Here is a 25,000-nt window from a genome sequence, read left to right as displayed (position 1 = left end):
TTGCCTCTGTCAGATCCTCTTAAGAAAATTTGCAAATTTCACAGCAAATTAATTTTTGCCTCTTGCCAGTATTGTCCTTTTGATGTGCAAGAAAATGTTAACACATATTTCAACAATCAGAATATAGATTTTTGACAAAAACACTAATTTATCTCATTAGATAACTAACTCTTTTAAGGCATCAGAGAAATAAGTTACTTGTGTTTTGGAAAAAGGCTAAAACATGTAAAGAAATTGTATTCAGGGTTAGCATATTGCTAGTTACCCAAGGCATAAGAATATGCATGAAGTTAAATGATACCCAAATTAAATAATGATGTCAAAGTGTAGTGTGATTAAGACTTATGCAGTAGATGTAACAGTGGGAAGAGTCAAATTGACACGCTGGACTGCAGTTGACCATTGTATTCTCAACAATATTTAGTGTTTGATTTAATATTACTTAAAAGATGACAAGTAAATTGCAGTTTATTGTGATTAAGTAAATCGGAACTAAAGTGATTTCTTTGTGCAAGACTGAAAAAAAAAAAAGTGAGGCCTAAGCTCTAAGTCTGAGATGCTGCTTGGGGAGCTATACTTTGGGACCTCTAAAAAGTCCTCATCAAGGTGTTACAAACCTGTGAAATATTGTCAGAGAAGGCCCGGCCCAACGTGAAAAGTAAAATTGTTTCATGTCTTGTATTCCCTGGGCCAGTACTGTTTTATGTTGTTATGTGAGAGGGTTAATCATAGCTGACCTATTTCAGAGCCACTGTCAGTCAGGCTGAATGCCCTGAACCAAAGATGGAGTTGATGGTGCCCTCTTTATAGCCGAGAATGGCAAATAACACTGCATGAGCACTGCTGTCTCCTAGTGGAGTAAGGACCAGTGGGCAGAAGTTGAGTAATCAAAGCAACAGAATGGGAGCTGAGCGTTGGGTTAGCCCTTAGATGAACAGATGTTAACTAGGGAGGAGTGAAGCAGGGTTGCATTCATGCCCTGGGAATTCTCAGACCAGTTTGGCTGCAATTCTGTTCCTGTTTGTGTGGTAGCTTATCCAGAAAACTTGCAGAGAAAACAATCAAAGAGCACTTCTCAGTGATCAGGAGGGTGGGCAACATCCTGTATAGTTGTGAAACTTTGCTCTTGAAGAGTTGGATTTATTTCTGGACATCAGTCTTCTTAATAGCAATGCATCACCCTCCGTCCACAAATGCTGCTATAGTCAGTGATCTGTTGGTTTGTCCATTTTCAGCTCGTAGTACAAAATAAATGAAAGCCAAGGGCATTACAATTGGGAGGGAAGGAGGACTGTTATTTAAAAGGCTTTTAAATGATGTCACTATATATTCTTTTAACAACATCCTCTAAAAGCCTTTGAAAAAATAGTCCCTACCTCCCTCTGTTGTTAACAAAGATGGTACAGGGACTGCTCTTTAAAAGGCTGTTAAATGGTGATCCTATATATTTTAACATCAACATCATTTAGAAACCTTTTAGAGACAGTCTCTTCAGCCACTGCTAACAGAGAGGGGAAAAAGGACTTGGGGGAAGGGATTGCTTTTTTAAAGGCCTTTGGACGGCACTATCAATAAATACAGCGATATTGTTATAAAAGCCTTTTTCCAATGATGATTCAGCTTTTTTGATGTGTACTTTTAACCTTGTGACCCTTTGTCATCTGACAGATTGCTGTTTCAACATTGGCTGAAAACTCAGTTTACTAATAATCTCCAAAATACTGTTTATTGAATTTTGTGGAGCTTAAAAATCAATTACACATATACTGTCTCATTCGGCCCTCACACCAAGTAGATGAAGCAGGCTGGATGTGTAGACTTGGCCCCATTTTGTAGAGGAGAAAGATGGGAAGCCTGGGGAGCTGTGATACGTGGCTTCACAATTAATACCCAGGCTCTACCTACTGTCCTAGTCACCTTCGCTCACTGCTTATTTCTTCATTTGCTTGTTTATTTACCTTTGGCAGGATCTCACTGTGTAGATCGGATTGGTCTGGAATTAGTTTGGTAGACCAGGCTGGCCTCAAACTCACAGCAGTCTGCTTATGTCTGCCTCTCAAGTGGTAGGATTAAAGGTGCGTATCACCATCCCAGCACATTCTTATCACAGTGGTGTTCTGACTTGGTCTTCTGAAGTGCTCAAATACTAAAGAGTTAATGTTTTTATTAGCCTAAAATAAAATTCTGCAACTGAAATTCTGAAGGTAGACATGCAGAGGATGCTGTAGATGACAGTTAATACAGGGTCCCACAACTGGTCGGTGGGCATAGACTTTGGGGTATACAGTCCTAAATGGGACATGTGTATCCCCTCCCCTCATGGCTCTGGAATCATCACAGAAGATGGGGTAGAATGATAATAAGAGCCACAGGTGATGAATGGCTTGAAGAAAACAGGAGTTTCTGGAAAGAACAGGACAGATGCACATAGGAACTCTGAGCAGTCATGAACAAGGCAGGCTTCATGTCCAGGAGTAGGTGGACAGCACAGGCTGCACTTAATGGGGCAGGGGAAGGATATAGAAATGAGAGTAAAGTTGGGTAGATAAGGATGTTTGATAGAATCTGGGAGATGAGGGAAGGGGTGATATGATCAAACTACATTGTATGATATTCTCAAATAATTAAGGAAAGCATTTAACATAGAAAATAAACTAATATAAATATGAATAGGGATGCAGGTCACATGGCTTTGCTTCATACACTTGGACTCCAAAGAACCTCAGGTTCCTATACTGCAAATCAAGTTTTCTGTCAGTGAGAGATTTTATTTTATTTTTTATTTCTTTTATTTTATTTTATTTTTGGTTTTTTCGAGACAGGGTTTCTCTGTGGTTTTGGAGCCTGTCCTGGAACTAGCTCTGTAGACCAGGCTGGTCTCAAACTCACAGAGATCCGCCTGCCTCTGCCTCCCGAGTGCTGGGATTGAGATTTTAAATGTTTGTACAAAGATCAGGAAAAGTGTGTGTAATTATATAAGTGTTTGTCTATGTCTCTATTTCTGTCTCTTGATCTCTAAGAACCCATTTCTCCATCCTGGCTCGGTGTCAGGGATTTGGCACCTGTGATGTATAAGGAACTCTTTACACTCTGTTCTGTCAGACTGAATAGAGCATCCTGGGTGGGGTCTATTATTTCAGTTAACATACCCATGTACATCACTAAGATAACTTTTCCTACCCTTAGACTTGTATCTGGATGAGATCCATGTCCCTCAACCTGGGAGATTCCTATCCCCTAACTTATAGTACAGTTGAGTGCAAAGAGGCATAGCCAGCCTGAGGCCATAATTCTACCTCTGAAATACATAGCACAATTCCTAGTTGCCCTGACATAGTCTGTAAGGTTCTGACCCATAGTCTAGCCTTTCTCTGGGAATCTCCATTCGGATCATGCCAGCCTGTAGTACATATTCTCAGCATGACCTCATTTGCAATGACCTATAATTCTGTCTGTGTCTAAATCATTACTGCCTGTGAGGTGAGATTATTTGTAGAAAGCCCCTAGCTGTTGCTTCCAAGCCAATCCACTGTCCCCCTAATAATCCTTCCTAATGTAGAACTACCTTCCCGTGCCCTCTTCTCTCCCTCACCTTTTATCCTTAGATTTTCTTTTGCATTCAGTAAAGACCATGAATTCTTACACATGATCTTGCCATCCTTCCATTGTCCTAGGAAACCTCATTGTTTTTGTTCTTTGATGTACTGGATTCTGACCTCACCTGGACTGAAGTTCAGGCACACCCACTTTTATTTGAGCTCAGAACTATAACTGTAACTCATTGCCTTGCTTGTGCCTTTCATATTCCTCAGACCCTTTATTTATTCAGATTTTATTTTATATTAGCCTAAATTCAAAACAGCCCTGAAAGGCAGATGTCAGTGCCAGTGTCTCCATTTTGCTGAGCGGCAGGTCACTAGAACTTGAGGGACTTTTCTAGTGTCCAAGGGCTAGATATATCTTGTCTTAAAAGTCCTACTTTTTTATTTTAATTGAAAATAAATTGTTTTCATATGATATATTCTGATTATGGTTTCTCCCCTCTCTCATCTCCTAGATTCTCTGTGTCCATACAACTGCACACCTTCTTTCTCTAGAAAACAGGACCCCCCCAAAAAAATTTTTTTAAATGCCATAACAAAACAATATGAGACAAAAAATATCTATAGAAATACCACTGGGTTTGTTTTGTTGGCCATGGAATCTACCTTTATGTGTGGCTAATGTATCCAGCGAGACTCCGTTGCAGAAACTAATTTTTTCTTTGCAAGCAGTTGTCAGTTAGTGGCAGCTTCTTGTTTAATGATGGGAGATTGTGTCCACTTCCTCCTCTAACTCTGGCCTTTGAACCTGTGCATGCTGCTGTAGTCTCTGAGTTCATATATGTATCAATGTTTATCGTGTTTGGAAGACACCCTTTCCTTGGTATCTTCTATTCCTTCTGACTCTTAAAATCTTTCCGTCTCCTCTTCTGCAGAGTTCTCTGAGTCCTGGGGGGAGGGATTTTATGGAGATCCCATTTAGGGCTGAATATTCCAAGGTCTCCACTCTCTGCACATTGTCTAGTTGTGAGTTGTCTGGATTGGTTACCATCTACTGTAGGAGGAAATAGAAGCCCTCTTTTTAAGGGAAGCATTTTTACAGGGGATTATGGAAGGAATCTAAAATCAGGAATGAGACAAGGGTGTCTACTCTCTCGTCACTTGCCCATATAGTTCTCAAAGTCTTAGCTACACAATTGGGCAAGAGAAAGACATGAGAAGGGACACAAATAGAAAAGGGAGAATTCATTATTGTGGTGACATAGGCTATAGAGTGCTAGGAAACTCTTGCCTTTAATATAAACACAGTAAAGTTTCAGGATACAGAAGTCAACAACATAGCAGCCTTCATATATACCAACAGTGTACTCTCAGTGAAAGAAATTGTGAAAACATCCTATTCATAGTAGTTTCCCCCCACACACACACACAAAAAATAAGTACTTAGGAATAAGTTTAGCCAAAGACTTGAAAGAGCTCTACAATAAAAATTTGAAGACACAGAAAAGAACTCAAAGAAGATTCTAGAAGTTGGAAAGAGCATCCATGTTCCTGTATTGACAGAATTAATATTGTGGAAATGACTGAACTATCAGAATTAATCTACAGATTTAGCGCAGTGCCCAATAAAATACCAGTGGAATCACAGAAGACATGCTTAAGGATAGCCGAAACAATGCTAAGGGATAACAGCATAGTTAGAAGTATCTCAAGCCTGGTGACCTACCAAAATTAAAGGCAGAAGATATAAGTCACTTAAACAGACCCATTAGAGGTAATGAAATTGAGGCTGTTATTAAGTTTCCCAACAAGGAAAAGCCCAGGTCCAGAAGAACTGCTGAATTCTTTTTAAACTTTCAAGGAAGATTTAGTAATAGTTCTTCTTTACTTCATAAAATAGAAGATGAAGAAACACTAGAAAATTCATTCACAAAACCACTGTTATCCTGATACCAAAATTAGGTAAAGAAAGAACAATAACAACAACAAAACTATAGACCAATTTCTCTGATGAACATAAGATACAGAATTTCTCAACAAAATGCATGCAGACCCAATTCAGAAACACATTAACAAGATCATACAACATGGCCAAGTGGGCTAGAGATGCAAGGTTGGTTCACAATACATAAATCAAGAAATTTAGTGTATCATCTAAATGCATAATATCTCAGTTGATGCAGAAAAGGCATTTGCCCAAGTTCACCATGCTGAAGTCCTGGAGATGTTAGGAGTAGATAGAGCATGCCTCAAAATGATTAAGTCTGTACGCAAACCTATAGCCAAGACTGCACGCAAACCTATAGCCAAGACTGCCACTAACTAGACTGTTTTTTTAATTAAATGTGCTGATAGTAGAGCTTGTAGACTTGTCTTTGGAGGGAAAAGAATAGAATGTTGTAAAGTAATTCCCTCTGCATTGCAAAGTCTTACAGGCAGACACATTTTATATATAGGGCCAGGAGAGTTTATTGGTAGCGTTAGGGATGGGACTTTGCACTCGGCAGGCAAGTGCTCTACAGAGTTACATCTTCAGCCCCAGGTTCTTTGTCAAGAGAGCTGGAGAGTGGATACCTTAGCCTTGTAGACTGTAGCCACTCAGTGATGCCATCATGGCACAAAAGTCGCCTGAGCAAGACAGTATAAAAATGAGCAAGTGTCTGTGCCAACAAATATTTTAGAAACTAAAATATGAGTTTTGCTATTTTAATATCATAAACATGTATTTTCATAACCATTTTAAATGTTAGAACCATTCTTAGTGCCCAGACTACAGCTTTTGACACCTCTTTACTGGCATATGTGTATTAATGAACTCGTTAAGTGTACACACTGTTCATATCTGCCTGCAAACAAATTTTTTTTATTATTTTTTATGTTTATGAGTCTTTTGCTCACTTGTATGTCTGTGCACCACATGCATGCCTGGTGGTCACGGAGGTCAGAAGAAGGCATTGCTCCCCTGGAACTGGAGTTTTACTTGATATGAGGACCATGTGGATGCTGGGAATCAAGTCCAGGTGCTCTGCAGGAACAGGGAGTGCTCTTAGCCACTGCTCTCTCTCTCCAGCCCCTTTAACAGATTTTTGAGATATGTTAATTATTGCAAAAATAAGTAAGAACATTTTGAAATGTTCTTAATCTGTGCTCGTTACTCAAAATACTAGAAGTTATCACAATTGCTGTCTACAATAGTCAGGTTTACATACATAACTAAGAGTTATCCTTGAGATAACAAATCACTTATTTAAAGTAGCACTTTCTAGAAGGCTTAATACATTTATTTGGATCTGTGCTTTCAGGTAGAGGTAAAGCAAATTTGCCCTTTGCTTTTTTAATACTATACTAGATACTGTTCAGTGCAGTGAACTGGAGACACAATGAGCTTGCTTTTCACTAGGTAAATTAGACAGTTTTGAGGCTTTCTGCCTTATAACTCTGACCAATTGAACTGTACCTTGGTTTAAAAAACACTAATTTAAAAGACGCAGCTTACCTCTGCTTGCAGTCTTCCTTACCTTGTCGTGTTTATAAATCATATCTAAATAGGCACTGCTATAAAGTAAGCTAAGCAAACAAGACACAAAGAGAACAGTTTGTATATTGCAGCTCTTCATTCTTTTGAAATTTAAAGACAAAACAGATTGATAATACTTAAAGATGATTGTGTAACTAAATACGATGAAAGCATAAAAGGTTGGGAAACATGGTTTTTGTAACGCTCTATGTGGAAACATCGTCTCTGAAAGTCTCTGAAAGACTGGCGCGGCTGCTGGGGGAGCCCAGGATAAGCCCTTCACTCGATTCTCCTCCATGTTTTATTTTTCAAGTCTCGTTTTAGATTTTATAATTCAATCATTTTGAACAGCTATGTTCAAAAGAAGTTTTACAACTTTAATCTTAATAATCTCAAGAAAAAGCAGACATGCTATGTCATAAAATAACTATTAGTGACTAGTTTGTATCCTATAAATCTAACTTGAGTTGATAATATGGTCCATTACCTGCTAACTGCACAGAGTATTTTTCATTTTACACTCTTCAGTTACTTTTTAGTGAAGTGTTAAAAAATATGAAGCTTTTCTCCTCTCTAAAACCGCACGCTGTCTGTCTGTTATTAGGGAGATAACAGCTCTTATAAATGTTTCAGGAAGCACTAAGCAGACAGTTATGTGCTCTCCCATTCCACGCTTATTTGCTTACTGTAATAACTGATAAAATATGTGTGCTTTGTCTCTGTGTATCTGCAGGCGTCATGAGTCACATAGATTTCCTTTAGAAATAATGTTGTGGCTGCAGAATTGATTGCTTATTTTCATAAACCATCTAAAGGTACACGAACGACTTTTATTATTTAAACATGTGCTGGGGAAAGATTTGTAGGGGATCGTCTCACTGATACTTGATGCTTTTGTTCTCCTCCCTCTGGGGGAAGCTCTTTTATTGTAGTGTCGCTGCAGCGGGGGAAGTAATTCCTCCCCAGGAATCCTGTGAGGATGGCCTTGTCACCAGTGTAGAATGCAGCAAGCTTTTAACTTTTAGAACATTTGTTATGACAAAATTAAGACTAGTGCTTCCAAGACTGAATAGATGGCTCAGTGGTTAAGAGCACTGGCTGCTCCTCCAAAGGACTCAGGTCTAGGGTTCAATTCCCGTTACCTACATAGCAGCTCACAACTGTCTGTACCTCCAGTTTCAGGGTATCTGACACCCTTACACAGACATATATGCGAGCAAAACGTAAATGCACATAAAATAAAAAATAAATCATTTTTAAAAACTAGTGTTTTCAGGCATTATTTTTCATTGTGGTTGGGTAGTACAGATTTTATCAAAATCCTTTTTTTACATGAATCTATATGTTTCTAATATTTGTTCCATAGAACTTTTCATCGAAAATTTTTCTTTGTGTACGCCTTTAGAGATTTTCTTTTGTTCATAGTTCCGTGTGTGTGTGTGTGTGTGTGTGTGTGTGTGTGTGTATAAAATAGAACTCTTAAATCGTTTCCTAAAACTAATAAATGTTGATGCTCATGATTCTCCACTTATCACCATCCTGTGCTTCAGTAAGTACAATGTGATATTTTTAGAAAACGTTGTTTTGAAACGCTTAGCACCACATAAAGTATAGTTATAACCAACACTGGAGGTAGATTATTAAGAAATTCTGTAATATTTAAAATGGTGAAAATCTGATTTGAATTCTGAAAATAGATTATCTTTTAAAGTAAGGAGTGAATGGGAAACCAGATAATAAACATAATAGATAAATTATATATTGTGTTATCGCTGTGCTTGGTATGTGGTGTACACAGTTAGTACCAGTACTATAGAAGCAGAGGCAGGTAGATTTCTGTAAGTTCCAGGCCAGTCTGGTCTACAAAGCAAATTCCAGGTCATCTAGGGCTACTTAGTGACTTTGTGTCAAAAAAAGGAAGTGAAGGAGGGGAGGGAGAGGAGAAGGAGCATGGTATTAAGTGACAATGTGAAGAGATAAAGGAGAATATGGGGAATAGAAATTTTATTAAACCTCATTAGGAAGGTAATATTGGAACGAAGACATATCAGAACTGAGCCAGGTGGCTATGTGCAGAAAGTACATCCCAAGCCAAGCAAGCTACAGATACCAAGGACATGGTAGAAGTGTACCTGTCTGGCTGCTGTGTTAGAGGAACACAGACATCAGGGTGGACTGGAATAGAGTGAGCAATGGTGTCCAGAGTAAGAGGAATGCCGTCAACAGGGACCTAGCAGCTTTGGTTGGGGGAGGGGGCTTTGTAAAGAGTTTTTACTTTTCCTCTCCATGAAGCTGGAGGGCTTTGAGCAGAGGGATGGTACAGCGCTACTTTATCATAATGGGTGTTCCTCGCCACTGTGTTCCACTAGACTGAACCTAATGCAGGAAGAGGAGCCAGAAGACTAAGATTAGACAGCTGTGCAGAGTGCTGCAGATAGAGATGCCAGGGGCTGCTCAGAAGAGGGTGGAACCACTGGAAGCAGCGAGCACTGGGACAGTCTTACTTAGTTCACTCAAGTAGCCAGATTCTTTCATCTCTTCTAAGTTGTAAACTCTGCCTGCTCTGAAGCTGCCTAGCCAACTTTGTTGTGGCATTTATCACACTGATTGGCTTACTCAGTTCTCTGGAATATTTTGTATTAAAGTCTTATTATTATTATTAGCAAAATGAATCAGTAAATGTGAAATGAAAGAATAAATGGTTAGTGATATTAATTGCTACCTTGTGCTTGAAATAATGGTATCCTTCTTAGAAAGCCCTGAGATGACTCGTCCTCACCTGTGGAGAGAGAGAGAGGACCGCTAAAGCTGTAGTGCATGCCTTCAATCACTTAAATCTCGTGGTAGGCCCCACTCTTCCAGACACCCACCCTTCCCATAGCACCAAGCTGAGGCCCATGTGTTCAACACTGCACTTCAGGATGGAAGGTGGAAACTGCAGCGCGGGGCTGCACTTGATTCTGTCTAGCCTCAAGTCTCCTTCCTTTCTGCACCATAGTTTCAGCTTGTGTCCCCATACACTGCAGCCCAGCCTTTATGGGTTTCCAGAAAAGTGAAACTGCCTACATCAGCATCTCCTGAATGACTTAATGATGAGTACATCTCAGACATGGTATAAGTCAGAGTGACCTGCTCAGGCTCAGGTGTCAACAGATCATACTGGAAAATACCTCTGTTCAGCTGCAGCCTTGTGTTTAGGTTGGTTGGTGTCTCTGTACCGTCTGCACACCCACTCTCCTGTTTTAGTTGCTCTTCTGTATGGAGTGCATTCACACTGAGCATTGCTGTTGAGGTCTGTGCTAAACAAGCGTCCAGAAATGTGGAGCAGGTTCTACATTTCTTCATCAGTAAGATGTTCTTTAAAAATATTTTTTTAGTCAGAGTATTGCTGTGTACCAAAGGAAGATTCCAGGCTTGTGACCTTACTATCATAACCTCCTTAGCTGTGTTTAGAGGTGCATACTGCTGAGCCTGACTAAGAGACAGGGAATCACTTAGAGACTTAAACTCCAGTACTTGCCCGGCCTTTTTTTTTTTTTTTTTTTGAGGTTATGTGTTTTATCCTTAGCATTGCAGAAAACCAAAGTGAAACCAATGGTAGACCATTTATTATTGTCATCAGAAAGCATCAGTGGAGAAGTAGGCCAATTTCTCCATTCTGAACAAATTTAAGATCTAAGTAGCTGATTTTTTGAATATATGTTGCAAACAAATTTACAGAATTTTATAAAAATTACTTTAAATTCTTATACTATTGATCTTTTATGGAATATTTTTACTGATATATAGTGGGCGGTTTATCATTTCATATGTATGATATTTTCATTGAACCTAAAATTATTATTTATTATCATCAATTATTTGTAGCAAGCCTGGTGTGCTGCAATACTTAAATTTTGAAAGATGGCTCTCCTGTGGTTTTATAATAGACAGGGTTTTTCTTTTTGTTTCTCTCTCGCATGCACTTTCTTTCTCTCTTTCTCTTTTTAATTTGCTGCTTGTGGTTTCAATTAAGATATAATAAAGAATTTAACTAAAATCTAGTGTTCAGTAGAGGTATAAAGAGATGATTACCCAATAAAGTACTGATGGAATTTAAATGAAGATTACCTTTATCTTAAAATAGTGTATTAGTTATTTTTCTTGAAACTATGACAAAACACTTTTTAAGAAGAGAGATCTTTTTAGCTCCTGGTATAAGAGCAGACATAGTCCATTATCAGAGGCACTTTGGAGAGCCTGCTCCAAGACTGCCTCCAGGGTATGCCAAAAATCCACGAATGTGGTAAAGGCTAGACTTTGTATATCTGAGGGGAAAAATAAGGAAATATACTTTCTGATGGTCACTTTCTCTTTTACTTCATCTTAAATAATCCTCTCTTAAAATCTTTCTGTCTCCACGGAAGTAGAGTCTTCACACACAGCTACACACTTCCACACTTGTTTACACCTCCCTCGTCTCTCCTCCCTCGCACTTCTCTGCACACTCAGCCATGTCTTCCTACACACGTGCGCACACACACACACACACACACACACACACTCACACCTCTGCCCAGCTCTTCACACAGCAGTTCTCTGAATAGCTGTACATACCTCCTCTCTCAGCCAAACTCTGGACAATTTATGTTACATTTTCAGGGCCCGACCCATACCTAGAAGACAAAATAAGTCACACAGTTTTTCTCAGGGTAGGGAGGTCACATTGACCAGCCACTGAATAATGCTTGGCTGTGCATGTAACTCTTTCCCAGAAAGGAAGTGACATTGAAATTCAGGTCTTAAACAATAAACTGTTAGATGAATGAACCTTGAGGTTGGGAGTACATGCAGAAAGTTCATTGCTAAGAAAACTATGTCTGCCAAAGTTGCTTAAGCTCTGACCTTGAATCAGCAATAAACACCTGGGAAATATTTTTCTCTAGGGACAATCAGATGTTCATTCCCAGGGGCAAGCAGTTTGCTTTGCATTTGTCCTGAAGTTTAAAATCAGCTGTCTCTGTGACAGAGAATACTATTACTTTCCTATGCCAGTCTGAGTAATGAAAAATATCCTAGTATTATTTCTATTCATCAGAATTGCACAGGTGAAGCAGAAATCATCTTTCTGACCATCCACAGCAAATACGAGCCCAGCAGATAGAATATTTTCATGAGATAAACACATAAGCAGTGGAATAATACTATTGATAATTGGGAGGCCTGTTCCACAAGAATATCTTCCAGGGTTCAGGTCACAAGTCACAGAGCAGTGAAGGGAGCTTAGATAATGCTCATCTGAGGGAAAAGGCTTACATGCATGCTGTTCCAGTCATGGCTCTTTATTGTTCTGCTCTGTTCTTACTCTCCTGTCTGAATTCTAGTTCCTGGCTTTTTCTCTAGCCTAAAAGCTCTCCTTTTCAGGAGGCCTAAAGCAATTAAAAAAAAAATTACAAGAGTTACCTCTCATTGGCCAAAAGCACAGTCCTAAAATAAGTGATAAGTGATCAGAGCCCAGTGGCACAGTGTCCATAGGTCTTGGTCAGCTAGAATTGGCAAGCAAAGAATTGGCATGCCTTTCCTAGGGTGCTTCGTGCAGCAACTGTGGTTGGACACCTGCAGCTCTGACCTTGTGCCTTGATGTAAAGTTTTAAACTTATGATCCAGTCATAAAAAGCCTTCAGTTTGAACTTGCTCTGAGGTTTAAAAAAAAAAAAGAGCAATTATGTGCAGTTAGTCTGAGCAAAAGGAACAAAGCAGGCTTTAGTGTCTACAGTTCTCATGGGCCTGACAACATATCCTAGTATTTTTTTCTATATATCAAGATTATGCAGCTAAATGAGATGTGATCTTTCTGACCACCCACAGATATATGTGCCCACAAGATTGAGATGCAATCATGAGATGACATGAAAATGCACTGTAATAAGGAGACACCGTGTTGGGGACCAGCTTCAGCAAGGATACCACTTACCAGGATAGGGGCGTGGGGCTTAGAAAAGTTAGGTAGAAGGAACAGAGATAAGAAAGAATCACAGAGACATAGGATAGTAACTGAGGGCAACTCAGTGAATACTGGATGCTGGATTCTTTTTTCCATATACCCCAGTACCAAAAGGGGAGGAAGAAAAAAAGACTGCTTTAACATAATACAAAGGACAACCAGAACAGGGACTTTCCCCAATAGTTGAGGCATCAAGTCACTAATTCTTGAGAAAAGCATTCTGTTGTTTAGGCAGTGAACCCACCCTAGACTAAGTATTCTGAAGGCAGCCACTCTTTAGGTCAAACCTCCTATTTCAAAAGAAGGAGCAGAAGTATGCTTGAATTCTCTAACCTTCAGTCAGTATGGAGAAGATACACCTCTATGGACCATCTTAATGTCCAACACACCAAGTAACCACACCCTAGGTCAGGATGTGTACCCACAGTTGTTGTCAATAACTGAACAAGCTAAAACTCTCTGACCTTCAGACAGGGTGGAATAGGCTCGCATATTTGGGCCTCCACAGCTGCGCAAGGGGAATTACAGATGAAAGCAGCGGTTTTCATGCAGTCTGTGATCCTCAAGCCTGGGTGAGAGGGCACCATCGGGGGTACTTCCTCTGGTGGACTAACATCTGAATTATCAGTTGTTATAAGCTATAATCGCATCATGGTCCACAATAGCTTGTAACAATCAATCCTGAAAAATAGCCATAGCTGTTTTTAGTGGCACATGAGAAAAATTACAGACAGAGGCAAAGTTATCTACAGCCAGTGACCCCATAGCCTTACCAAGTAGGGGTCCCCATCAGGGGATTGCTTGTCCGGTAAGTCGACCTTTTGAATACTAGTTGTCACCTGCTGTATACTCTCAGTCATGGCAGCAGGTATGTGTAGCATCTGACCTGCTTCTGTGAGCATGAAGCAGAGAGAAATTCTTGCTTGTGTTACCTCTGTTGAGGGTAGGTTTTCCTTCCTCAGTTAATCCTGGTCTCCTAGGTGACTCAATCCCCTCCCGTTGACTGTGAAGATTACTCATCACAATAGGGAAGAGCATTTTAATCAGTGAAACAAAGGATGAAGCCACCTTAAATTGAAGTTGGCAGTGGAAAAAAGTTCAAGGGGAAAAGATGTTTGTGAATGTGTGTAATCCAAGGACTCAGGAGGTTGAAGCAGAAGGATCACAGGCTCCAGGAGAACCATGCTACCCAGTAAGAAGCTGAGCATTAAGTTAAGGATTGAGCAGGAAGGCACATGATGTTTGCTATTGGTAGGGATGTCATATGGTTGAAACATTCAAGAAAACCAACTGAAAAACTATCAGAACTAAGTATAAAGTTATCAGGAGGGCCGTGTATGGAATGTTTAGGTTAAAAAGTGAAAACAAAGCTCATATACTGTTTGTAAAAGGAAAATATTTATATACTCAGGGCACGAGACCTACGTCTGTTGTCCCAGGGGACCCCAAGATCTAGGCTCATCCAGGCTACATAGTGAGACCATGTTTCTCCCCTCCCAGAAATAATATTATACAACTGGGTTGTTTTTGTTTTATATTGTAAAATATTTTAATATATTCCTGCAGAGTAAAATAAAGTTTTAATACTACTTTGAAAGCATTTACTTTATAATTTTACACCATTCTGACTAGTGTCTGTGTATGGTATCTTTTAAAGTTTGTTACCATGTTTTATATAATAACTTAGGACAACCACATGCCATAAATATTGGCTTGTTTCTAAAAGAAGTATTATCTGTTCTCACTCACTCTTTCTTCCTCCTGTGCATAGGTCAGTACACCTGTCTTTGTGCCAACAAAAACACACGAGCTGCTTCACCGAATGAGTGGAAAAGGACTGGCTGCCCAATACTGCTTCCCAAGACAACCGTGCATTTTTGGTGACAAGATGGTCTCCGTTCAAATAACACTGAATAATACTTCTGATCGAAAGATAGAAAATATCCACATAGGGGAAAAAAAGCTTCCTGTAGGCATGCAAATGCATGTTTTCCATCCAATAGGTAATTCTCATTTGAAATTTGGTAACTAAATATTTTCATTTTTAAAGCAGATAGTTCCTGAAAAAGATAAAATACACATCGTTTTACTGTGAGAGAGAGAGAGAGAGAGTGTGTGTGTGTGTGTGTGTGTGTGTAAGTATACGCGTGCATGTACTACTGGGCTATATTCCCAGCCAGTTTCCTTTTCTTTGACTGAATTCATCATGGAAGAGAAACACATTTCTTTGCCCTAGTGAATCAGGTCCTAGCGTCCTGACCCAGTAGTGATGAGAGGACGGGTCTGAGGAATCAAAACCGCCATCTCTCCCCTCTCTGCATTACCTTCGCTCACCTCTCCTTCTCATTTTTCTTCCTCCCCTCGTCTTAGATAACTTATTGTGTTAAAAGCAGGAAAATCAGTCTGCCTTTTTGAATATAGTATCTCTCAAAGCTCAAGACCCTATCCTGATTCCTTTTACATCCCATAAATTAAAAAGTAAAGGGAACACAGGATGAATACTGTTCTGTTGTCTTCCTGTTCATGCACAGGATAAAGAGCACCCTGTGGTATGTGATTGCATTTATTGTGTTTTTAAGTCTTTAATCTATTACTGCCATTTAGGAATCAAGATGCTTTCATGCTCAGAAAATAGAAAAGGGAAACCTCATTTTTTTTACAGTAATGCATAAGATGCAGCAGTAGTGTACCTTGTCTTTGCATGCAGCAGACAGTAGTATCCCTCGTCTCTGAATGCAGCAGGCAGTAGTGGCCCTAGTCTCTGAATGCAGCAGGCAGTAGTGGCCCTAGTCTCTGAATGCAGCAGGCAGTGATGGCCCTTGTCTCTGCATGCAGGAGGCAGTGGTGGCCCTCGTCTCTGCATGCAGGAGGCAGTGGTGGCCCTCGTCTCTGCATGCAGGAGGCAGTGGTGGCCCTCGTCTCTGCATGCAGAAGGCATGTGGTGGCCCTCGTCTCTACATGCAGGAGGCATGTGCCACTGGGCCCTGATTACCTCTCACACAGCATGCACGTCCCAGATGCCCATCATAGTTCCAGTGTCTTCTATTGTACCTTGTCATTTTTAAGTATTTTCTTAAAATGCTTAGTTTGTATGAGTGGAAACAATCCTAAGGTGTAGATGGGAGCCAAAATCTCCATTGAAAATGATGTGAGTTTGTGATGGTCTGGGGTGTATACAAGGTACCCGATGCGGTGTGATGGTCTGGGGTGTATATAAGGTACCCGGTGTGATGTGACGGTCTGGGGTGTATACAAGGCACCCGGTGTGATGTGACAATCTAGGGTAAATATGCGGCACCAGGTGTGATGTGACAGTCTGGGGTGTATACAAGGCACTGGATGTGATGTGATGTGATGTGATGTGATGTGATGTGATGTGATGTGATGTGATGTGATGTGATGTGATGTGATGTGATGGTCTGGGGTGTATATGAGACACTGCATATAGCCCCAGAAGCCTTGCATAAACCCCACAGGAGATGGCGGTAGGAGGGTCAGATGTTCAAGTCACCTTCAGCTACAGAGGGTGTTCTGAGCTATTCGGAGTCTATCTAAAAGAAACAAAAAGGGCTTTGAAGTATCAGCTCCATTTTCTGGCATTTCCTGGGAGTAAACCCTTGGACCAGGACAAAGTCAGTGAGTTTTCCTTCTTATTCTGTTGCACATAACTATTTTGTTTTCTACATATCTCCCACACTGGGGGACTTCCCATGAGGCATTTTGTAAACAACAACATTTTGTATGTGTGATTTTTTTTTTACAAGGGAGACAATGGTTTCTAATGCAAAGCCTCGTAGACTTTCATAAACAACCAGGATAAAATGGAGTTAGTCTATTCAGACCTTACCGAATACCAGTATTTTATGCTTTGATAATTAAGAAAATTTAAATAGTACACATTGTCCTAATTTTTACTGGATTATTTTTGCAAATTTGATATGTTGCCATGGAATTACAGAATATGCCAATTTATGATTTTTTTTAAATGCCTGCAACCTAACCCTTTTTACCTAGTTTAAAAATTAGTTTAGTTAAGCAGTGTCGAGTAGCTGATGTATGGGTTGTCTGTGTCTGGAAATGTTATCCAAAGGTTAAAACAGTAGAACAGTATTAATGCTTCCTTGGGCTGGCATAATGAGTTGATGAGTTGACCTTTTATTGGCCTATGTAGAATAGAAGAAATAAATACAATAAATTTCATAGTATGACGTTAATGCGGCATTAAAATATGAATGCCGTTGTCTCAGTACTACTTATAGGCTTTTCATTCTGAGAAAAAACTTTATGACTATGGTATTTCATTCATTTTCGGGCATCGATCGAATGCTTTTAAGGTAAAGAATTCTTTTCTGTGTGTATAACACAGCCCAGACCTGTCACTAATAGATTACAGCCAGTGACAGTGTGTGATTATATCTAAAATAGCCCTCCAAAGTCATCTGAAGACTGCAGCAAAGCCAAATATTTCCTTTTCAAAGGCATCAAGATGTTTTGTTCATTAAATATGTGCCCATCTTATCGGACCCATCAGTATTCTTACTAGTCACCAGTGTGTTTGAGTTTACCTTTAAATCCCAGGATTTTGCCTTTCCATTAGTGGGTAGCTGGATGCCTTGTAAGAATATTAGAACTTATTTGCCTAGTTTTCCAAAGAGATTAAGAATATAAGAGAATTAGGAGGTGGCTGAGAAGACATGAGGACTAGCACTAGACTATTTCCATTGCACAACAGCAAGTCCAGAAATAGTGTCCAGATATTGTAAAAATACATTATATGAAAAATTTTTGCTAATTATTTCATTTTTGAAGCATTCATATAGTAAAACATGCCATTGATCGTGAACTGTCCTCCAGAATTAGCACATCACTAAGCTCACAGCTCATTATCATAATACTCAGAACCAAGCAGTACAGACTGCTAACAGTGGGGCACCTTGAGACCTATCACTCCCTCAATGTGAAGTACAGGAGTTCTGAACTGTGAGTGCAGTCGTGTTTGAGAGGTGACAGTATTTGCTACCCACTGTGGTGTATGATACGAACAAGACCAAGCCACAGTGTGTTTATAGTGCAGAAGAATGAGTTAGGGGTTCACTAAAGGATAGCCAGGACATGACTCAGAAGTAGAATGCTTGTTTACCTGGGCCCCGCCTCCTGCTCGGGAAGGAGAAAAGACTAAGCAATAAGACTAACAGCTGTGAGCTGATGACAGTGTGCAGCTCTAGAAAAGTGTGTGTGTGGGGGGAGATATTATATGGAAATAATGATAAAGAAACAATGATCACCAAAGATTTAAGAAGCAGGTCTTGCAGTGGCTTAATAGCTGTCCAGTAAAATGTAAGTTACATAAGCAAATGAAATTCAAACTAGAGTCAGAAAATTAACAGATACCGCACAGCAAAACCAATAACTTTTTTTTTTTTTTTTTTAGTTTTTCAAGACAGGGTTTCTCTGTAGCTTTGGAGCCTGTCCTGGAACTTACTCTGTAGACCAGGCTAGCCTCGAACTCACAGAGATCTGCCTGCCTCTGCCTCCCAAGTGCTGGGATTAAAGACATGTGCCGCCACCACCCAGCTTAAACAAATAACATTTTAAAATGTGTCTCAAACACAGGTCGTCTTGAGCCTGTGAGAAGTAAATATAATTTTTTATATAGCAGCTTATTGAATTATTCTTTGTCCTGTATCTACCTTCATCTCTGTTTGTGGTGAGCATTAAGGGGCCAATCCTACTTACCAGCAAACCCTAGACGTTTGTCTACTGAAATAAGTGTACTTGCTAAAATACAATGGCCTGATGTACCTGAAGCAGATAGGTAGATATAAATGTGTTGTATTATGTAATTGCAACTATTCTAAAAACTTTGAGCAAAGTAAAATGTGCCCTACTTATATGTTCATACATGTTTAGGATGTCCTATGATTCTAAGATATCTTAAGTAGAATGAAAATTTGTAATTTTTGTCTTTTTTTGCCACCCCTCAGAAAAATAAACAGTATTATATCTTCATATACTTGTTTCCCATACTTGGTTAGTTGATTGAAGCTTCAGAATTTTCAAACATATATAGTGCCACTTTATTACTTTTCAGGACAGCTGAACCCAACCAGTGATTTCACCCTGCTGAGGCCCTGGGTAGTGCAGTTAGACCTGTTTTTCTAGTGATACCAGCTCTGTTGGTGAAGTGGTCACAACTTAATGCCATCAGCCCAGTGTACTTCAGCTTGCATTTTAAGTTGGGTTTTTTTTAATCATTGTTTAAATTTATTTTATTATATCTAAGTATTCAGCAGTTTTGAGTGTATGATCTTTTATGCATTTCCAAAGCTCAACAATTTCCGTGTATGAATTCTAGTCCAGCTTGAACTATATAGAGTTCAAGACCAGCCCAGGCTACAGAGCTAGACTCTGTATTAAGAAAAAAAAAAGACAAAACAAAAATGTCGACTGCCTATGTAGATGAAGATAGTCTAGGAAATGTCTGTCTCATTTCTCAAAAGAAGTAGTATCTAACACTCTTAGTCATCAGGGAAATGCAAATTAAACTGCTTTGGCATTCCACCTCTCCTCAGTCAGAATGACTTCATCAGGACAACGTGGCAGGGCACGGAGAGAGCACTGTGCACTGCTGGGGTGTGAGTGTGTGCAAGCCAGTGTGTCCTCAGAAAACACTACTGCAGGACTCTCCACCTGCTCACTGCAGAAGCGCTTACACATACATGGTTTCCTGCACTGTTCACAGTAGCCAGGAAGTAGAACGAGTCTAGATGCTGTAAACAGAAATGAGGACATGCACACAGTGGAATTTTTCTCATCTATAAAGAGAAATGGCAGAACATCTGTAGGAAAACGGATGAAACTAGAGATTATTACATTAAACAGAAGATTCATATCTCTGGTTTGTACTCATTTGGAGTGGTTGTGCGTGTGTGTGTGTCCGTGTGTGGGTGGGTAGATCATGACCGAAAGGGGACTGTGGGTGGAAAAGAAGAGATCTCTTAAGAGATGTCTTGGACCTCACAGATGGACTCTAATCCAATCAAACTGTTGTTCTTATGAGAGGAGGAAGTTTAGATAGACCCCAGACCCATCTTAGCACCCAGAGAAAGCCATGAAGAGACAGCCATCTACAAACTAAGGAGCGTGATGTAGGAAGGAAGCAACACCACCTACACCTTTATCTCAGAAATGCAGCCTTCAGAATCATAAGAAAATAATGCTTTGTTTCTTAAAAAGAAAAAGAGAAATATCTTAGTTACTTTTCTATCACTGTGCCAAGCACCACGACCAAAGCAACTTTAAAGCAAAACTTTTAATTTGGGGCTAACAGTTCAGAGCATAGTAGAATCCATGGTTGTCACAGCAGGGAACATGGTAGCAGACAGGCGTGCAGTGGTGCTGAGAGCTAGCATCTTATCCCCAAGTTGGGGGCAGAGGAAGAGAGTACGAACTGGGAATGGTATGGGCTTTGGAAACCTTGAAACCCATCCCTAGTGACATTTTCTTCAATGAGGCCACACCTCCTAATCCTTCCCAAACAATGCTACCAACAGGGGACCAGATATTCAAATATATGAGTCTATGGGACCATTCTCATTTAAACTACAGCAGGAAAAGGCAAGGGAATTTAATAGAATTTAGTATGCAGTAGAATTTATGTGACATGAAAACAGGAGGCAGGACTGTTTAAAGAATTGAAGAAAAAGGCAATGAAAAATGGATGAACCAATATGTTGACGTGAATGCATGAAAAATGTGGTAACCCCCAACACTGATATAGCTACTTAAACAATGGACTTTAAAAATAAGGAAAAAAGATTCTCAAATAGGTATAGTGTGTTCTTTGGAGAATGCTCAGAGTTAACTTGGAAGAATGTAACTTCAGCGACATGAGTTGATAGTTTCCTTTAATATTCTTAATTTAAATTCTCTTACGAGCCATCACTAAATTTTATTTATTTATTTATCTATCTATCTATCTATCTATTTATTTATTTTCAAGGCAGGGTTTTTTTTGTAGTTTTGGAGCCTGTCCTGGAACTAGCTCTGTAGACCCAACTGGCCTCAAACTCGCAGAGATCCACCTGTCTCTGCCTCCCGAGTGCTGGGATTAAAGGCCTGTGCCACTACTGGGAGCTGTTATTTGTTTGTTTGTTTGTTTGTTCATTTCTTTGTTTATTTGGTTTTTGAGACAGGATTTCCTTGTGTAGTTCTGGCTGTCCTGGAACTCACTTTGTAGACGAGGCTGGCTTTGAACTCACAGAGGTCCACCTGCCTCTGCTTCCCAAGTGCTGGGATTAAAGGTGTGCGCCACCATCACCTGGCTAAATCTGTCCTTTTTTTTAACCAAAGATGGCATGAACATGTAGTGTTTTCTTTAACTCTTTTTCACATCCTCCATGTTTTCATATCAAAATTTCCCTCTTCCCTAGACTCTCTGGAGCCTGAGAGGTCTGTCACTGTCTCAGTGGGTATTGACTTCTGTGATTCGACACAGACTGCCTGTTTCCAGCTGTGGTAAGTTCAGTTGTTCTTCTGTTTTTATACTGCCTGGAAGACAAAACATTTAAGCAACTGTGTTTTTGTTTGACAGTGCCTTGAATGTTGCTGATGTGTGTGTACTGTTTGGTACTGTGCTTAGTTGGTCTTACACACCTGCCTTTACAGCCTGCCATATGCAGCTGAAATCCATGGTTTGTTGGTTAAAGGACAAGGCTATTGCTAATTTCTTTCTTATTTTAATACTATAGTATTAGAACATTCAGAGAAATAAACAGTTTAATAATATTACTGAATAGCCCAGAGAAGGTTCTTTTTGAGGCAAGATGTCAGTTTGAGAGACAGAGAGTTTCTTGAGGAGAATATTGATTCTAGACCCATCCGCTTTCCTCCTTTTACAAGCTGAGTACATTTACAGAGTTGGTTAAGATGTCATACCAAATGTTGCCGCAGTCTTTCAGTTTGAGGCTTTACTGCTTTCATGCGGCGTGTTTATGCTGACGAGCTCCAGAACAAAGCTGGTGCAACTTAGTTACCCTTGAGTTCCTTCTTAGGTTTTTCTGATTCAGGGCGTAACTTGTTTTTTAGTGGAAGTTACTTGTTTTTCTTTAAAAATTGAAATATTTTATGTTTCTGAATTTTAGCTAGCTTAGGATAGAATTTGTTATGATTTCAATTTTACAAGTGAGGACAGAAACCTTTAAAGTAAATGTGTAGATTAAATGTAGCAAACCTTTCTTTGTCATTTTCCCAGAAACTCTGGCCCAGTGTTATTTCTTTTATTGCCATGAGCCGGCAGTGATGAATATGAACAGTGTGGTGTGCACATTGATTTTATGCAGATCATCACCTTTATGTTTTGGGAGGTCTGCTTTATTAGTGATATATAAAAACTGATTACTTTTCTCAACATTGCCTAGTAATTGTTTATTATTTTTCTATTAGACAAACAACACAGATCAATATTACTGAACACAGGCTATGAGTAACACCACTCTAAATAGATTTGCTTCCAACACCAGAGGTATATTCATTTTAATGATCTCAACAATGTGAACCCAATGACAAAACTTGTACATCAAATTAGACCAAAATTAAAACCTAAAATACTCCTTTATCTTACCAATTTATAATCAGATGTGCTCTTATTTTTCCATTTTTTTCTTAATTTTACAAAGACTTCTTTTATAGTGTTGTGGACCACATTTGTATTTTGTCTTCTACAGTTAGCCAAGACCTTTTAGGGAGAAATACACACTGTAGTGTTGATTTTTATCCTATATTAAATAGTATTCTTTCAATGTCTCTTAAATTAGTTTTAGAAAAATGACAAATGTATCTCACATAACAATTAACTATCTGTTATAAACACGTTAATATATTTTCTGCAGCGAAGGTGCAAATTACTGTTATTTTATATTTCATCTTTCACAAAAGCATGCAAAATCAAAAATTATTTTCTGTATGTTTCAAAAAGAGCACTTTGTCTTACATCAAGTGTAATTGATCCTGAAGCAGTGTAATCACAATTACTCACTTTCTTAATTGGCCTGCCCAAAATCAGAAAATGGAAACCGATCGGCAGTGTTTCAATCAATAGCTTCATAGTAGTGCTAGTGGGGGTAGGGAGATGTGGTAATGGGTAGATCAATCCGTCTTCGGTGCCAGTCCCTGACTCTGCCTTTTGCATAGTAAGTGGCACCTTTTGCTGTAGTCGCCTTGGTAGTTCTCAGTAGAAAGAAGGAGAAGAGCAAGTGTGGCTGGTATTAAGGTTTTTGTTTTTTGCCTGAAATACATTATATAAATCAATATGTCAGATTGCGGTAATAAGAGCATGTTTGATAACAAGCCTTTGGAAATGCCGAGAATGTGGACTGAAGCGTTCAGGACTCTTTCTGTCATGAGAGGGATGAGGACGGGTAGAGTGCTGCTCTACTCCAGGTTAACTCTGTCTCGTTACAGTGAGGCAGATGATGGGGAGACAGAAAGAGATATGCATACTTAGTCTTATGTATTTTATAGCAACTCCCTTTTACTTTGTATTTCCAATCATTACCAAAATAAATTCTTGATTAAAATGTATATCAATTGATCTATCAAATGAATAGTGCATAAACAAGTCCCCATCCTGGTGGTGAATGGGTAGGACTGTATCACAGATAACACGTTGTGGCTTAAGTTGCCTACAAGACAGCGCTTCACCACTGTTTTTGTCCAAATCCACTAAAAAGAAAAATCCATTTTTTAAAGGGTAAGCGTATAAAGAGAGACAGAGAAAGAGATACAGAGACAGAGGGAGAAAAGAGACAGAGAGAGAATGCCATTTGCTGACCGATCAGAAATTGTGAAGATTATTGGGCATTAGGAAACCAATAGGAGCAGCTGAGTACTCAGTGACCAGACACTCCTGTGAGAGGCAAATCTGGGGAAAGCAAGCATGCAGTGGTGTGTGAGAAGGGAAGTTAGCAGGCTCCAGGAAGCCCCTGGGAGTTAAAGAGCTACTAATTCCAGCCTCGGCCCCTCTGGTGCAGACATTGGCTGAGGCCTAAAGGCACCATTGCAGGAACAGTGAGGCAGACTGGAAGGGCTGTATGCATGTGAGGGCCACAGGAGCGCAGGCCTCAGTTTTCAGGGAAGCAGAATGATGAGGGATGGAATGAAGTGCTGTTGTGTCCTAGAAGGGAAAGCAGCCTCAGTATGTGCTGCCCTCCTGCCTCCTCGGTTTATGTCACTGCTCCGTGTCTCACTTCATGAACCCCATATCCCAGTCTCTACCATGATAGTAATTGCTAGTGTTTGTTAAGTACTTAGAATATGCTCACTGCTGCTCCAGACACTTACAGGTGTCCACTTGTTTAATTTCCACATTGGTCCTTAACTTATTATTGTCCCCATTTTATGGGGGGGGGCACATTTTACATTTTACTTGAGGCATTGGAGAAAGATGTCTTAGCTAATGTATAGTAAGTAGAACTAGCTGTATTCTGTTACAAAAACAACTGCACAGTCAGGGATGACCAAGCTTTGGAGAGAGCTGAAAACTGCAATGTAAAAGAGAAGACTGAAGATGGACACAAAGCCCGGAGGGACTGTGAAGGGAGCAGATACGCAGTAGAGTGGACACAAGATTACAGATTGGTGCTCTGGAAGACGGGGCCAGGAACTAACTGGAATAGAGAACAGAAACATGGGACAGGAGACTAGGAAATAAAGGAGACATAGAAGAAGAGAAAAAGAAATAACTTATAGAAAAGCAGTTTCCAAAACAAAAGAAACAAATATCAAATTGAAAGTCTTACCAAAAGGACAAACAAGATGAGAGTGAAATATTCAAAAAGACCACATTCTGCTGAAAACTCCAACATTATTCCAATAGCTTCTACAGTTAAAACGAAAACAACAACAAAACCCAGCTTCCCTAAAAAAAAAAAAAAAAAAAAAAAAAAAAAAAGAGTGGTA

General features: G+C 39.6%; 1 protein-coding gene across 1 annotated transcript in view; it reads left to right on the top strand.

Annotated features, from left to right (window-relative positions):
* Ap3b1 (adaptor related protein complex 3 subunit beta 1) overlaps positions 1 to 25,000 on the top strand; it is a 201,156-nt gene that overhangs the window by 154,078 nt on the left and 22,078 nt on the right. The window contains exons 23-24 of the mRNA XM_050153860.1: positions 14,814 to 15,045; positions 21,475 to 21,559. Of these exons, the coding sequence (XP_050009817.1) occupies positions 14,814 to 15,045; positions 21,475 to 21,559 (317 nt within the window). The remainder of the gene's footprint in view (positions 1 to 14,813; positions 15,046 to 21,474; positions 21,560 to 25,000) is intronic.

This window comes from Alexandromys fortis, unplaced genomic scaffold (assembly GCF_014885135.2).
Source record: "Alexandromys fortis isolate MF-2015 unplaced genomic scaffold, M_Fortis_MF-2015_v1.1 scaffold_79, whole genome shotgun sequence".
Taxonomy (NCBI): domain Eukaryota; kingdom Metazoa; phylum Chordata; class Mammalia; order Rodentia; family Cricetidae; genus Alexandromys; species Alexandromys fortis.
This window is presented reverse-complemented; position numbering and strand designations above follow the sequence as displayed.